The sequence below is a fragment of the Lepidochelys olivacea genome, assembly GCF_965140295.1.
Source record: "Lepidochelys olivacea isolate rLepOli2 genome assembly, chromosome: 24".
Lineage (NCBI taxonomy): Eukaryota > Metazoa > Chordata > Testudines > Cheloniidae > Lepidochelys > Lepidochelys olivacea.
Genome location: NC_140434.1, coordinates 15,228,300 through 15,241,613, shown reverse-complemented (window position 1 = coordinate 15,241,613; position 13,314 = coordinate 15,228,300). Strand labels below are relative to the sequence as shown.

The window sequence follows — 13,314 nt, the reverse complement described above, 5'->3', positions numbered from 1 at the left end:
AGGGCCCGGGCCCTGAGTGCTGGCTGGCCTGACTCAAAGCAATTGGTGTGTGGGCAGAAGGGGGGCTGGGCCCAAACTGAGTCAGAGCCCGGACTCAGCGCGCGGGGCAGGCGCACCCTTTCAGGCACCCTGCCGCCCAGTGTACTCCCCAGCCCTGCGCCTGGTTGCCAGGCTCCCTCCCCAGTGCCTGGGCAGAGAGAGGTGCCTGGAAATGGGATCCGCAATGGCCAGCGGGCTGAGCAGGAGCCGTCTAAGCTGGCCAATAGGAAATGCTGAGGAGAAGGGGAGTCCTAAGTCCCACCTCTCAAGGGGAGCTGGGGGCCAATCTCCTTGGAGGATTCCCAGCGATGACCCCTCCCCAGGAGGTCCGCAGCTAAACCTGGGCAGTGCAACAGGGCCGTTTCAAACTGAGCCCCCGCCATGATTACTGCATGCACTGGGGGCCTGGGAGACCCCATTTCACTTCTCCTCCTCCGCTGATGCAGTGCCAGGCTGTGAGTACACCCCTCTCATGACAGCCCCGCCTGGGCTATGGGGCTACAGGGGCAGGGAGCGCTCCTATGGCAGCTGTTCCACTTTGGCTAAACTATTAATTGCTGTCAGACGTTCAGCTGCGTAGGTGTGTTCTCTCTGTGTGCTGCCCCAGCTCTGCGCAGACAGCCGGCAGAGCAGACCTCGAGCGAACGGCCCAATGACCACAAGATCTGTTAAGGGATGAAGGCACCCCACCAGGTTTATTGTCGATGAAGCACGACGAAGCAGTCGCACCTGGCAAACTCTATGAGACTCTCTAAGACATGTCTGTCCGTGAACTCGGTGAACGGCGAGACTTTCCATTCCTCCCTTGGCTGGACCAAGACATTGTCTCAGAGATACCTCTTTATACCCTGATCCAAACATCTCCTTGTACATGTTGGTTCGATTAAAACATCTCTAGTCATCACACTGTCATCCTGACCTGATCTTTTAGGCGGAGTCCATGTGCTCCTGTTCTCTGTGGGGAATATTTTTTGTACCACCCTTGATATCAGGATGTTCTGATCCCACCCTTCTGGGCTGTGTTTGCAGGAGGAATGTGTGTCTCTGCAAGAGCAGACCGGTTCTTGCCAGGTTCTGTGGACTTGCAGGCAGGCAGAGCCTGATGTTTGCTAACTTTGCTTTGTATCAGCAATTCTTGCCCGCTGCTTTCGTTCGGGCCTCATACCAGGCCTCTGATACGAGGCCTTATGTCTCAGGATCTCTTCCTACTGCATCAACTATTCACTGGTGCAGGGATGTGACTGCGGGTACCCGGGCGCTAGAGCCAGCCCCCGGCTCTCCCTGGCCCAAGGAGTGTCTGCTCAGCTGTACAACAGGGACCGGTTTCAACAGCAGTGACTTGGGGAGCCTGGCTCCAAACGTCCGCAGCCCGTTCCCCTCCCAGCTGGGAGACCTGGCTCCAAAGCAGGCAAGGGGAGGATCTAAACCTGTGTCCTCCAGATCCTGCGATGGCTGAAATGGTTGAGCTAAAAACTGGAAGGGTACATGTCCAGCTGCTGGGTTGGGTGCAAGGCCTGCTCTGTTAGGCAGCCTCTGAGCATCCCACGGATGGGGCCCACCGGGAAACACCTGGCTCGGGGCACGCACCGGGTGTCAGGACAGCCTGGGCTCACTGCAGCAGCCTGGGGGCCTGCTGGACTTTGTCACTGGAAACTAGGGTTGCCAATTTTGGTTGGACATATTCCTGGAGGTTTCCTGGCAGTTTCATCACATGACATTATCTTTAATTAAAAATTAATCTTTAATTCCTGGAGACTCCAGGACAATCCTGGAGGGTTGGCAACCCTAGGAAACCTAGGTGCTGAGGGAATTGGGGAACTTACGTGGAGAGGCTGCTGCAGAGCGGGGGTTGGGAGGAGCTGGTTTGGGACTCGGGTGCCAACCGTGGCAGATAGACGCCTAAAGCCCTTTGTGGCTCTAGCCCTCAGTGACGAGCGTTCTCACTTGGCGCATGGGGCTGATGGTGCCCGGGGTCTGTCCCCTCCACAACACAGGGGCATGGGGCTGGCTGGAGTCTGTGCTGGGCCCAGCTTTGTGTGAGTGGCTGGGGCCCAGCCCTGCCCATTGCTCTAAGATGCCCACACAGACACCATCCCTTTGCCCAGCGGGTGCAGGGACCCGGGCTGCTGAATGGGAGGCCAGCCTCTGGCTCACTGGCTGGGAGCTCAGCAGCTCTGTGACCCCTGGGGCGCAGGGCCCTGAGTGGCCCCTCCTGATCCCTCCTGTTCCCCAGTGAGAGGCAGAGCTGGGAGACTGAGACCAGAGCAGACAGGTAGGATCAGAGGCTAAAACAGGGAAAGAATCAGTTAAAAATGACTTAGACAAGTTAGATGTTTTCAAGTCACCAGGGCCTGAAGAAATACATCCTAGAATACTCAAGGAGCTGACTGAGGAGATATCTGAGCCATTAGCGATTATCTTTGAAAAGTCCTGGAAGATGGGAGAGATTCCAGAGGCCTGGAAAAGGGCAAATATTGTGCCAATCTGCAAAAAAGGGAAATAAGGACAACCCGGGGAATTACAGACCAGTCAGCTTAACTTCTGTACCCAGAAAGATAATGGAGCAAATAATTAAGCAATCAGTTTGCAAACACCTAGAAGATAATAAGGGGATAAGTTACAGTCAGCATGGATTTGTCAAGAACAAATCATGTGAAACCAACCTGATAGCTTTCTTTGACAGGTTAACAAGCCTTGTGGATGGGAGGAAGCAGTAGGTGTGGTGTATCTTGACTTCAGCAAGGCTTTTGATACTCTCTTGCATTACCTTCCCATAAACAAACTAGGGAAATACAGTCTAGACAGAGCTACTATAAGGTGGGTGCATAACTGGTTGGAAAACCATCCCCAGAGAGTAGTTATCAGTGGTTCACAGACAAGCTGGAAGGGCATAACGAGTGGGGTCCTGCAGGGATCAGTCCTGGGTCCGGTTCTGTTCAATATCTTCATCAATGATTTAGATAATGGCATAGAGAGTACACTTATAAAGTTTGCGGACAATACCAAGCCGGGAGGGGTTGAAAGTGCTTTGGAGGATAGGATTAAACTTCAAAATGATCTGGACAAACTGGAGAAATGGTCTGAGATAAATAGGATGAAATTCAATAAGGACAAATGCAAAGTGCTCCACTTAGGAAGGAACAATCAGTTGCACACATACAAATGGGAAATGACGGCCGAGGAAGGAGTACTGCAGAAATGGCCACAGTGGCTCACAAGCTAAATATGAGTCAACAGTGTCACACTATTGCAAAGAAAAGTGAACATCATTCTGGGATGTATTAGCAGGAGTGTTGTCGGCAAGACACGAGAAGTAATTCTGCTCTACTCCGTGCTGGTTAGGCCTCAACTGGAGTATTGTGTCCAGTTGTGGGTGTCACATTTCAGCAAAGATGTGGACAAATTGGAGAGAGTCCAGAGAAGAGCACACAAAATGATTAAAGGTCTAGAAAACAGGACCTATGAGGAAAGACTGAAAAAATTGGGTTTGTTTAGTCTGGAGAAGAGAAGACCGAGAGGGGACAGAGTAACAGGTTTCAAGTATATAAAAGGTTTTTACAAGGAGGAGGGTGAAATATTGTTCTCTTTAAACTCTGAGGACAGGACAAGAAGCTTAAATGGTAGCAAGGGAGGTTTAGTTTGGCCATTAGGAAAAACTTCCTGACTGTCAGGGTGGTTAAGCGCTGGAATAAATTGCCTAGGGAGGTTGTGGAATCTCCATTACTGGGGATTTTTAAGAGCAGGCTGGACAAACACCTGTCAGGGATGGTCTAGATAATACTTAGTCCTGTCACAAATGCAGGGGACTAGAGGTAGATTAATATATATTGGGGCCCTGGGCACAAAGAACATTTGGGCCCCCCACATCGCCCATGCCATGGGCCCCCCCCGCCCCTCCACTTCCCCCGAAGGCTTTGCCCCCTGGCCTGGCCAGAAGCTGGGCCATGGGAAGAGCTGCCCAGGAAGCCCAGGCCACTTTGGGGAACCCTGGACCCTCCACCTGCCCTGGGGGGCAGAGCACAGGCTGCGGGCTGCTCTCGGGCACCCTGGCCCCCAGCCCAAGGCAGGTGCAGGGTCCGGGGCTCTTCACTACTGCCTGGGCTCCCTGCTTGGGCAGTGTTCCCCAAACGGTCGAGTCTGGCCTCCGAGGAGGGTACGGAGGAACATTTTGGGGGGGAGAGGCGTGGCGGGGCCCAGCCCTGAACTGCCCCCAGCTCCGCTCTGGCCCCCACCCCAACTCTGCTCCCAGACGCACCCCCCTCTCAGCCGCTGACTGTGGGTCCCAGCCCCACTCCTCGTCCAAGCTCCTGGGGGGCGGGGGGTGCAGACGAGGTAAGGGGGTATGACTGAAAATGTTTTGGGATCCCTGACCTAGGGTGACCATATGTCCCATTTTGGCCCCAGAGCTCAGTGGCAAGAGGAATGCCCACTTTCCTCAAAATGCCCACTTTCCCCAAAAAGGGAGCGGGGGAGGGTGAGCGGTGGGGCTAGGGCCAGCCCCAAGCAGGGGAGGAGGGGGCTCTGGCGAGTGGCTCGGTCCAGCCCTGCATGGGGAAGGAGACAGGGCCAGCTCTGTGTGGGGGGAGTAGGCACCAGGGGAGGAGGGGAAGGGAGAGGAGCTCAGGAGAGCTGCACGTGGGGGGTGGGGAGGAGGGGAAGGGAGAGGGGCTCAGTCCAACCCTACATGGTGTGGGCGCATGGCAGGGGCTCAGTCCAGCTCTGCTACCCACAGGGCAGGGAGCCCCCTTGGTCTGGCACAGCGTGTGTGTGTGGGGGCCTTTGGCCAGCTCAATGTGGGGCTCTGGCAAGCATCTAATCCAGCTGGGCTGGAGGCGGGGCCTCAGGGGTGAAGAGGAGGAGCCGGGGGCGGGGCCAGAGTTCCAGCCGCTCCTGCGGGACCCCCGAATTGGCCGGGGACCCTGGGCATGGGCCCCATCGGCTGTGCGGGAATCCACCACTGCAGGGGACTGGACGAGGCGACCGCTCGAGATCCCTTCCAGTCCATAGGCTGGCTGCTGCTGCTTCCGGGCTGGGCTGGCTGCAGCGCGGGGGCACCGAGCGGGGCTGCTTCTGGCGGCCCTCGTGCCGATGCCCCAGGCTGGGCGCGTTGCTTCCTGCCTTGTGGGCGCTGCAGCCTGGCTCCAGCTCCGCCCGCAGCCCTGGGGGAGCGGCAGCCCAGCGAGGAGCGTGTGCTGCAACAGCACCTCCTTGTGGCCACGTTGCTCCTTCCTTCCAGTCCCACGAGTGAGTTCTGTCCTATGCGTCTGTCACCCCCTTCCGGGAAGGCCGCCGGGCGCGTCTGGGCCTGGATCCAGGCCTGCCGTGCTCGGGCCCAGCCACCCCAAGACCCCTTTAGGGTCAGTCTACACAGCCAGCAGCAGGCCCCGAACTGCACGTCCCTCCCCAGGCCTCAGAGCCCAAATGTCTCCACGGCTTTGCCTGGTGCTCCAGCATAAGCCCCGAGAGCCTGAGCCTGTCAGCTGGGGCACCGTGCTGCTGCGGACTGTGTAGACGGACCCTTAGATGTCCTGGGGTCTCACAGAAACAGCCAGTCCTGTGCGAGACCTGAGAGCGAACCGCTCGTCCCCTGAGGAGGAGCTGGGGGGAAAGGGGCCTGGGGGCAACTACAAAATCGGACGTTTTAAAAAGTTTTCGAAAGCCACCAACTTTTCCGTTTTAAAATCGCGGCATTCCTTTTTTAATTCAAAACTTAATTTTCCCTTGGTTTTCCCTCTCAGCCCGCTCCCCCTTGCCTCCTTTTTGCTGCTGAAAAGAGGAAATCGCCGGTAAAGGGGGTGAAAAAGAAAAAAACTGGAAAATAAAAAATAAAAATCTTTTTTGTCAGACGAAACCCAGAACATTTGGAAAATCAGATTTGTCAGTGTGACATTTTCATTTTCAAACCAACCATTTTTAATGGGAAAAAACATTTGACCAATTTCAGCCAGGTCTCAGTATAAATTGGACTCTCGCCATTTCCACTGCTCGGGGTATCCTTTCCCCTCCCAGGAGATTCCTCTCCCCTTCCCCTCAGGAACCAACCCTGCAACCAAGAGCTGGTCAACATTTCTTCACCAAAATGTTCTGGTTGCAAAAGGAGGTTTAATTGAGAACGGTGTGGTTTTGCACACTCGTTTCCTTTGTGATGAAAGCATTTGTATTTTTTAAAACAATTTCTAAACTAAATATTGGGGGTGGGAAACTATTTTTTGTTCTGTATTTTCAAAATTGTTCACAATTTCAAAATGGGGCAATGCCACTTTCTACCTGTTTTCTCTCCCTCTTTTTCCACGAGTAAAGGCTGTGTGTGAAGGTGACGTAGGAATGCGTTTAAAAGGGAGCAAAATTGACACTTTCGCTTTTCAGTGTTAGTGCCAGGTGTGGGGGGGGAGTTTTGAAAATGTTACTTTCTGAAATGACCCTCTGACTTTTTAACGTTCTCTTAGAGTACAAGGAACTACGGCCCTCTTCTGGCCCATGCATGAATCTATTTAGCTTAAGACAAGGATGGTGAAGGGTAAGTACCTGCCTGGAGAACAACTATTTGATGACTGCTGAATTGGAATTAATTTGCAAACTGCATACAATCAATTTAGGCTTGAATAAAGACTGGGAGTGGATGGGTCATTACACAAAGTAAAACTATTTCCCCATGTTTATTCCCCCACCCCCCACTGTTCCTCAGAAGATCTTGTCAACTGCTGGAAATGGCCCACCTTGATTATCACGACAAAAGGTCCCCCCCACCGTGCCCGTTCTCCTGCTGGTAATAGCTCACCTTACCTGATCACTCTCCTTACAGTTTCAGAGTAACAGCCGTGTTAGTCTGTATTCGCAAAAAGAAAAGGAGGACTTGTGGCACCTTAGAGACTAACCAATTTATTGTTAATAATTAATAATTAATTATTAATAATTAATAATAATAATATTAGTTAATAAATTGGTTAGTCTCTAAGGTGCCACAAGTCCTCCTTTTCTCCTTACAGTGTGTATGGTAACACCCATTGTTTCATGTTCTCTGTGTAGATAAAATCTCCCCACTGTATTTTCCACTGCATGCATCCGATGAAGTGAGCTGTAGCTCACGAAAGCTTATGCTCAAATAAATTTGTTAGTCTCTAAGGCGCCACAAGTCCTCCTTAACTATTTGATGATGGGTTCTGCAGTCTAGTAGAGAAAGGCCAAACAAGATCCAATGGCTGGAAGTTGAAGCTAGACAAATTCAGACCAGAAGTAAGGTGGAAGTTTTTAGCAGAGAGAGTAATGAACCATTGGAACCATTTACCAAGGACCGTGGTGGATATCCCATCACTGGCAATTTTTAAATCCAGACTGGATGTTTTTCTACAAGATCTGCTCTAGATCAAACAGGAGGAATTAACTCAGGGCAGGTCTCTGGCCAGTGTCATATGGGGGTCAGGCTAGATGATCACAATTGTCCTTCTGGCCTTGGAATCTCGGGAAGAAAAAACAACCACTGACATTGTTCCAGTGAAAGAAAGAAAAAAAGAAAAAGCGAGTCTGTGTGTGGTGGGGGGGAGGTTTGTCACACTTTCTTTTACTTTTTAACCCCCCGCCCTTTTTTTTTCTACTGGAAAAACAGGGAGCGGTAAAAAGTGAGATTGTTTTCCCTCTATTTGTCTCACTTTTTTACAAACATCCTGTGACATTCTGTACCTTGGGGGAGCGCCATGTAACCCCCATATTCCTCACTTGTACTTAACTATGATATTGCATATAAAGCAGGCCATGTGAAGTATCAGGGGAAAGATTAGGAACTGCTGAAACCCACTGTTCCATCTAAATATTCATATCTTTAGTGCATATGAAGTTATGAGAATTGTGTTGTATGGTGGTCCCTAAAGCATGCTGTAAATTGGGGAATCAGACAGATATTAGCTCCCCAGAGACAACAGCCAGGAAAGTAACCAACGCCCAGGCGGGGTGTCAAAACAACCATTAACAGCCACTGTCCAGAAGGGAGCTAGGATGCAATGACTCACCTGCGTGAGGCCACACCAGGGGAATTGCTCAACCTTGCTGGGGACTCAGCAATGCCCCCCAGACATGCCTGGACTCATGTTCCCCAAGCACATGGGACCGAGGGTATAGAACCCAGGGGCCCCACGCTCGGCCTTTCTCCTGCCCCCACCTACACTGCAAGCAACAAGAACGATCAGAAGACTGAAGACTCCAACAAAGGAGACTGGCCCAGGTTTAAGGGACAAACCTGTATATTAAGGACTGAAATATCCAGTGTGGTGAGAAAAACTGCTTAACCTAGTTGTTGCCCAGTCTAATCGGGTTGAGAATTTGGACTGCATGCTTAAATTTTATTTTATTTTGGTAACCACTCTTTTTGCCTACTACTTATAATCACCTATCTTTTGTAGTTGTAGTGGGGAGGTCACCCCGCTCCGGTTTGGAAGGGGTTAAAACAGCCCTGGGAAAGGGCTGCCCCAGGGAGCCAATCATGAGCGGGCTTGAGGCAGCCAATCAGGGCCTGGCTGGGCCAGTATAAGAAGGGCTAAGGGAAGACCTGGGTTAGTCTCATTTCAGCCTGGGAGTGGCAAGGGCAAGGGGCACTGGGGAGCTCCAGCCTGGTAACTCTCCAGGCTGAGGCCTTGTTAAGGCCTAAGGAGGTACTGGGGCTGCAGAGGCAGCTGGTCCTTCCCCCTTGCCAGTGATGAGTGGCTATTACAGACTGAGGTCTGCCCCAGGGAAAGGGGACTAGCTCTCTATATCCTACTGCTGCGGCTCCCAGGGACTTAACAATTGCAGCCCCTGTCAGAAGGGTATTGGCTGGGAATTTCCTTAGTTTTTGTTGTAATTTAGTATCTGTCTATACATCCCCCGTACCCATCTATCCATCCTCATATATCCACATCTCTCTCTCTATCATACATGTCAATGACTGATACTTTAACCATTATCCAATCACATCAAAGATTTTAGCTTTGGAATTTCCTTCCTTTAATGGTAATATTAGAAGAGACTCAAGGCCCCTCGTCCTCCCCCTGTCCATTCATTGCCGATTTGAGTCACTCATTCAGACACACAATTACCTTACACAATTCCATTACGTTGTGGTGGCACCTAAATGCCCCAGCCACGCGGGGACCTCGCTGTGCCAGGCGTTGCACTGAGGGAGGGAGAGGAAGCCCCTGCCCCCGATGCCTGGGGTCCTGACAGCCCTGGGAGGGGAGTCAAAGCAGCCCCCTCTTGTCTCAGATCCCTCCTCTCCAAAGCCCCTGGCTCCAGCTCGTGACACCAGGCACTACAGGGCTGCCCCTGGGAGTTGGGATGACTGCAGCCCCACCCCACCCTCGCAGACCAGCTGCGGGTCAGCGATGGGGCAGGGAGGCTGGTGTCCCCTGTACGGACGCAGACAGCGGTAGCAGAAACAACACCTGCATTCAGGGCAGACCACCATGGAGTAGCCCTGTGTGGTGTGGGTCAGGAGGGCGTTGCAACCGGGGCAGGCCCGCAGCGAGGGGCAGCCATGGATGGACGATCGTGGGGCCTGGATCTTGGGGGCGTCGTGCAGCGCGGCCTGTAGGGGGCAGCGCGAGTCAGCATGGGATGAGGGGTCCCTCCATTCCCTGCGGCAGCCCCAGCAGAAGCAGAACAGCCCCCCGGCCCGCTGGGAGCAGGGCAGGCAGGGGGTGCGCAGGGTCCCGGGGTCCAGGCGCTGGACGAGGTGCTGGCAGCCCGGGCACTGCAGGGCAGAATGAGGACGCATTAACTACTGAGACCCCCGCCCAGATCCCAGCCTGAGCCAGATCCGGGAGAGAGGGGCCCAAGTCCCGCTCACCTCCCGCAGGACTCACCTGGCGGTAGCTGCCCCTGGCGCCCTCCTGCGCCAGGATTTGGGCCTCCAGCGTGGCCCGGTCCTCGTCCGAGAAGAGCCTGAGTTTGCACAGCTCCTGCCAGAGCCAAGGGGTGTCCGGGCAGCGTGGGCAGCAGAATGAGGTGATGCCCTGGATGGGAATGGGGGGACCTAGATCAGCCCCCAGCTCTCCCCTGCGGCTCGCGGCCACCCACCTACCCCACCCCCATCCCACCCCAACTGCCTTCCCCCTTGAACCCCCAATCTCCCCTCCCCTTCCCCTGTCACTCCTCATCCAATCCTCCTGGCACCCCCAACCCCTTCCCTTCCCCAGCTAACCCCTCCCCATGGAACACCCCTCCCTTTCCCCTGTCACTCTGCATCCAATCCCCCTGGCACCCCCTAAACCCTCCCCTTCCCCATCACCCCAACTGACCCCTCCCCTGTCACTCCGTATCCAATCCCCCTGGCATTCCCTAAACCCTCCTCTTCCCCATCACCCCAACTAACCCTCCCCCTGAACCTCCACCCCCTTCCCCATCACCCCAACTGACCCCTCCCCATGGAACACCCCCCCTTCCCCTGTCACTCTGCATCCAACCCCCCTGCACCCCCTAACTCCTACCCTTCCCCGTCACCCCAACTAACCCTCCCCCTGAACCCCTACCCCCTTCTCCATCACCCCAACTGACCCCTCCCCCCTAAACCCCCACCCCTCTCCTGGCACCCCCCAGCAACGCCCCATCACTCCCTCAACTGGCCCCAAAATCTTCTCTGAAGTTCCCCCATCCCCTCGACTCCTCGCCCCTGAAGGCCCCGCCCGGCGCCCACCTGCCCATTGCCGGGGGGGGGTTACCTGGTCCAGCAGCGCCCGCACCCATCCCCGCAGCCCGGCCGCGCTCACCCAGTGCCCACAGGACACCTGGCCTCGCAGCGCCCCGGGGGACCCCGCACCTGCAGGGAGAGAGGGGCAGGGGTGAGAGGGGCCCGACCCCCCGGGAGCTCAGCTGCTCCCGCCCTTCCCCAGGGGTGACCCCACGGGGGGAGGGGTAAGGGGCGGGGCGGGGGTCTCACCTGGGGGCCCCCCGGGGCGGCAGATCACCCGGAACTGGGCGGCCAGCGCCCGCCGCTGCTCCGACGCCATCGCAGGCTGCCGGGAGCACAGACACGCTTTCCCTTTCGCTTTCCCCCCCCCACCGCCCCGCCGTGCCCAGCCCCCCAGCCCGGCCGCTGCCCCTCACTCCCGACCCGCAGCCCACCCCCCAGCCCGGCCGCTGCCCCTCACTCCCGACCCACAGCCCCCCCCCAGCCCAGCCGGTGCCCCTCACTCCCGACCCGCAGCCCCCCCCCCCCAGCCCGGCCGCTGCCCCTCACTCCCGACCCGCAGCCCCCCCCCAGCCCGGCCGCTGCCCCTCACTCCCGACCCGCAGCCCCGCCCCCCCCAGCCCGGCCGGTGCCCCTCACTCCCGACCCGCAGCCCCCCCCCAGCCCGGCCGGTGCCCCTCACTCCCGACCCGCAGCCCCGCCCCCCCCAGCCCGGCCGCTGCCCCTCACTCCCGACCCGCAGCCCCCCCCCCCCAGCCCGGCCGGTGCCCCTCACTCCCGACCCGCAGCCCCCCCCCCCAGCCCGGCCGGTGCCCCTCACTCCCGACCCGCAGCCCCCCCCGAGCCCGGCCGGTGCCCCTCACTCCCGACCCGCAGCCCCCCCCCAGCCCGGCCGGTGCCCCTCACTCCCGACCTGCAGCCCCTGCCAGCCCAGCCCCCCCCCCAGCCCGGCCGCTGCCCCTCACTCCCGACCCGCAGCCCCCCCCCAGCCCGGCCGCTGCCCCTCACTCCCGACCCACAGCCCCCCCCCAGCCCAGCCGGTGCCCCTCACTCCCGACCCGCAGCCCCCCCCCCCCCCCAGCCCGGCCGCTGCCCCTCACTCCCGACCCGCAGCCCCCCCCCAGCCCGGCCGCTGCCCCTCACTCCCGACCCGCAGCCCCGCCCCCCCCAGCCCGGCCGGTGCCCCTCACTCCCGACCCGCAGCCCCCCCCCAGCCCAGCCGGTGCCCCTCACTCCCGACCCGCAGCCCCCCCCCAGCCCGGCCGCTGCCCCTCACTCCCGACCCGCAGCCCCCCCCCAGCCCAGCCGGTGCCCCTCACTCCCGACCCGCAGCCCCCCCCCCCAGCCCAGCCGGTGCCCCTCACTCCCGACCCACAGCCCCGCCCCCCCCAGCCCAGCCGGTGCCCCTCACTCCCGACCCGCAGCCCCCCCCCCAGCCCGGCCGCTGCCCCTCACTCCCGACCCGCAGCCCCCCCGCAGCCCAGCCGGTGCCCCTCACACCCGACCTGCAGCCCCTGCCAGCCCAGCGCCCCCCCACCCCCGCCGGTGCCCCTCACTCCCGACCCACAGCCCCGCCCCCCCCAGCCCAGCCGGTGCCCCTCACTCCCGACCCGCAGCCCCCCCCCAGCCCGGCCGCTGCCCCTCACTCCCGACCCGCAGCCCCCCCCCAGCCCGGCCGCTGCCCCTCACTCCTGACCCGCAGCCCCGCCCCCCCCAGCCCAGCCGGTGCCCCTCACTCCCGACCCGCAGCCACCCCCCAGCCCGGCCGGTGCCCCTCACTCCCGACCCGCAGCCCCCCCCCCCAGCCCGGCCGCTGCCCCTCACTCCCGACCCGCAGCCCCCCCCCCAGCCCGGCCGGTGCCCCTCACTCCCGACCCGCAGCCCCCCCCCCCCAGCCCGGCCGCTGCCCCTCACTCCCGACCCGCAGCCCCCCCCCCCAGCCCAGCCGGTGCCCCTCACTCCCGACCTGCAGCCCCCCCCCCAGCCCGGCCGCTGCCCCTCACTCCCGACCCGCAGCCCCCCCCCAGCCCAGCCGGTGCCCCTCACTCCCGACCCGCAGCCCCCCCCCAGCCCGGCCGGTGCCCCTCACTCCCGACCCGCAGCCCCCCCCCAGCCCGGCCGGTGCCCCTCACACCCGACCTGCAGCCCCTGCCAGCCCAGCGCCCCCCCAGCCCGGCCGCTGCCCCTCACTCCCGACCCACAGCCCCGCCCCCCCCAGCCCAGCCGGTGCCCCTCACTCCCGACCCGCAGCCCCCCCCCAGCCCGGCCGCTGCCCCTCACTCCCGACCCACAGCCCCCCCCCAGCCCGGCCGCTGCCCCTCACTCCCGACCCGCAGCCCCCCCTCCCAGCCCGGCCGCTGCCCCTCACTCCCGACCCGCAGCCCCCCCCCCCCAGCCCGGCCGCTGCCCCTCACTCCCGACCCGCAGCCCCCCCCCCAGCCCAGCCGGTGCCCCTCACTCCCGACCCGCAGCCCCTGCCAGCCCAGCGCCCCCCCACCCCCGCCGGTGCCCCTCACTCCCGACCCGCAGCCCCTGCCAGCCCAGCGCCCCCCCACCTCCGCCAGTGCCCCTCACTCCCGACCCGCAGCCCCGCCCCCCCCAGCCCAGCCCCTGCCAGCCCA

General features: G+C 59.5%; 1 protein-coding gene across 1 annotated transcript; it reads right to left on the bottom strand.

Annotated features, from left to right (window-relative positions):
* Positions 1 to 8,988: 8,988 nt before the first annotated feature.
* On the bottom strand, positions 8,989 to 11,039 carry LOC311512788 (uncharacterized protein). The gene is made up of 4 exons (XM_084614157.1): positions 10,943 to 11,039; positions 10,725 to 10,822; positions 9,870 to 10,019; positions 8,989 to 9,757 (listed from the first exon to the last, which is right to left on the bottom strand). The coding sequence occupies exons 1-4, from the start codon at positions 11,010 to 11,012 to the stop codon at positions 9,317 to 9,319; spliced, it is 759 nt and encodes a 252-aa protein (XP_084470283.1). The 5' UTR covers positions 11,013 to 11,039; the 3' UTR covers positions 8,989 to 9,316.
* Between the last annotated feature and the right edge of the window lie 2,275 nt (positions 11,040 to 13,314).

Coding starts and splice junctions, on each gene's coding strand:
- LOC311512788 (XM_084614157.1), bottom strand. CDS start 11,012: ATGGCGTCGGAGCAGCGGCGGGCGCTGGCCGCCCAGTTCCGGGTGATC. Junction 10,020..10,724: donor TGCGGGCGCTGCTGGACCAG/GTAACCCCCCCC, acceptor ATTCCCATCCAG/GGCATCACCTCATTCTGCTG. Junction 9,758..9,869: donor CCAGGGGCAGCTACCGCCAG/GTGAGTCCTGCG, acceptor TCTGCCCTGCAG/TGCCCGGGCTGCCAGCACCT.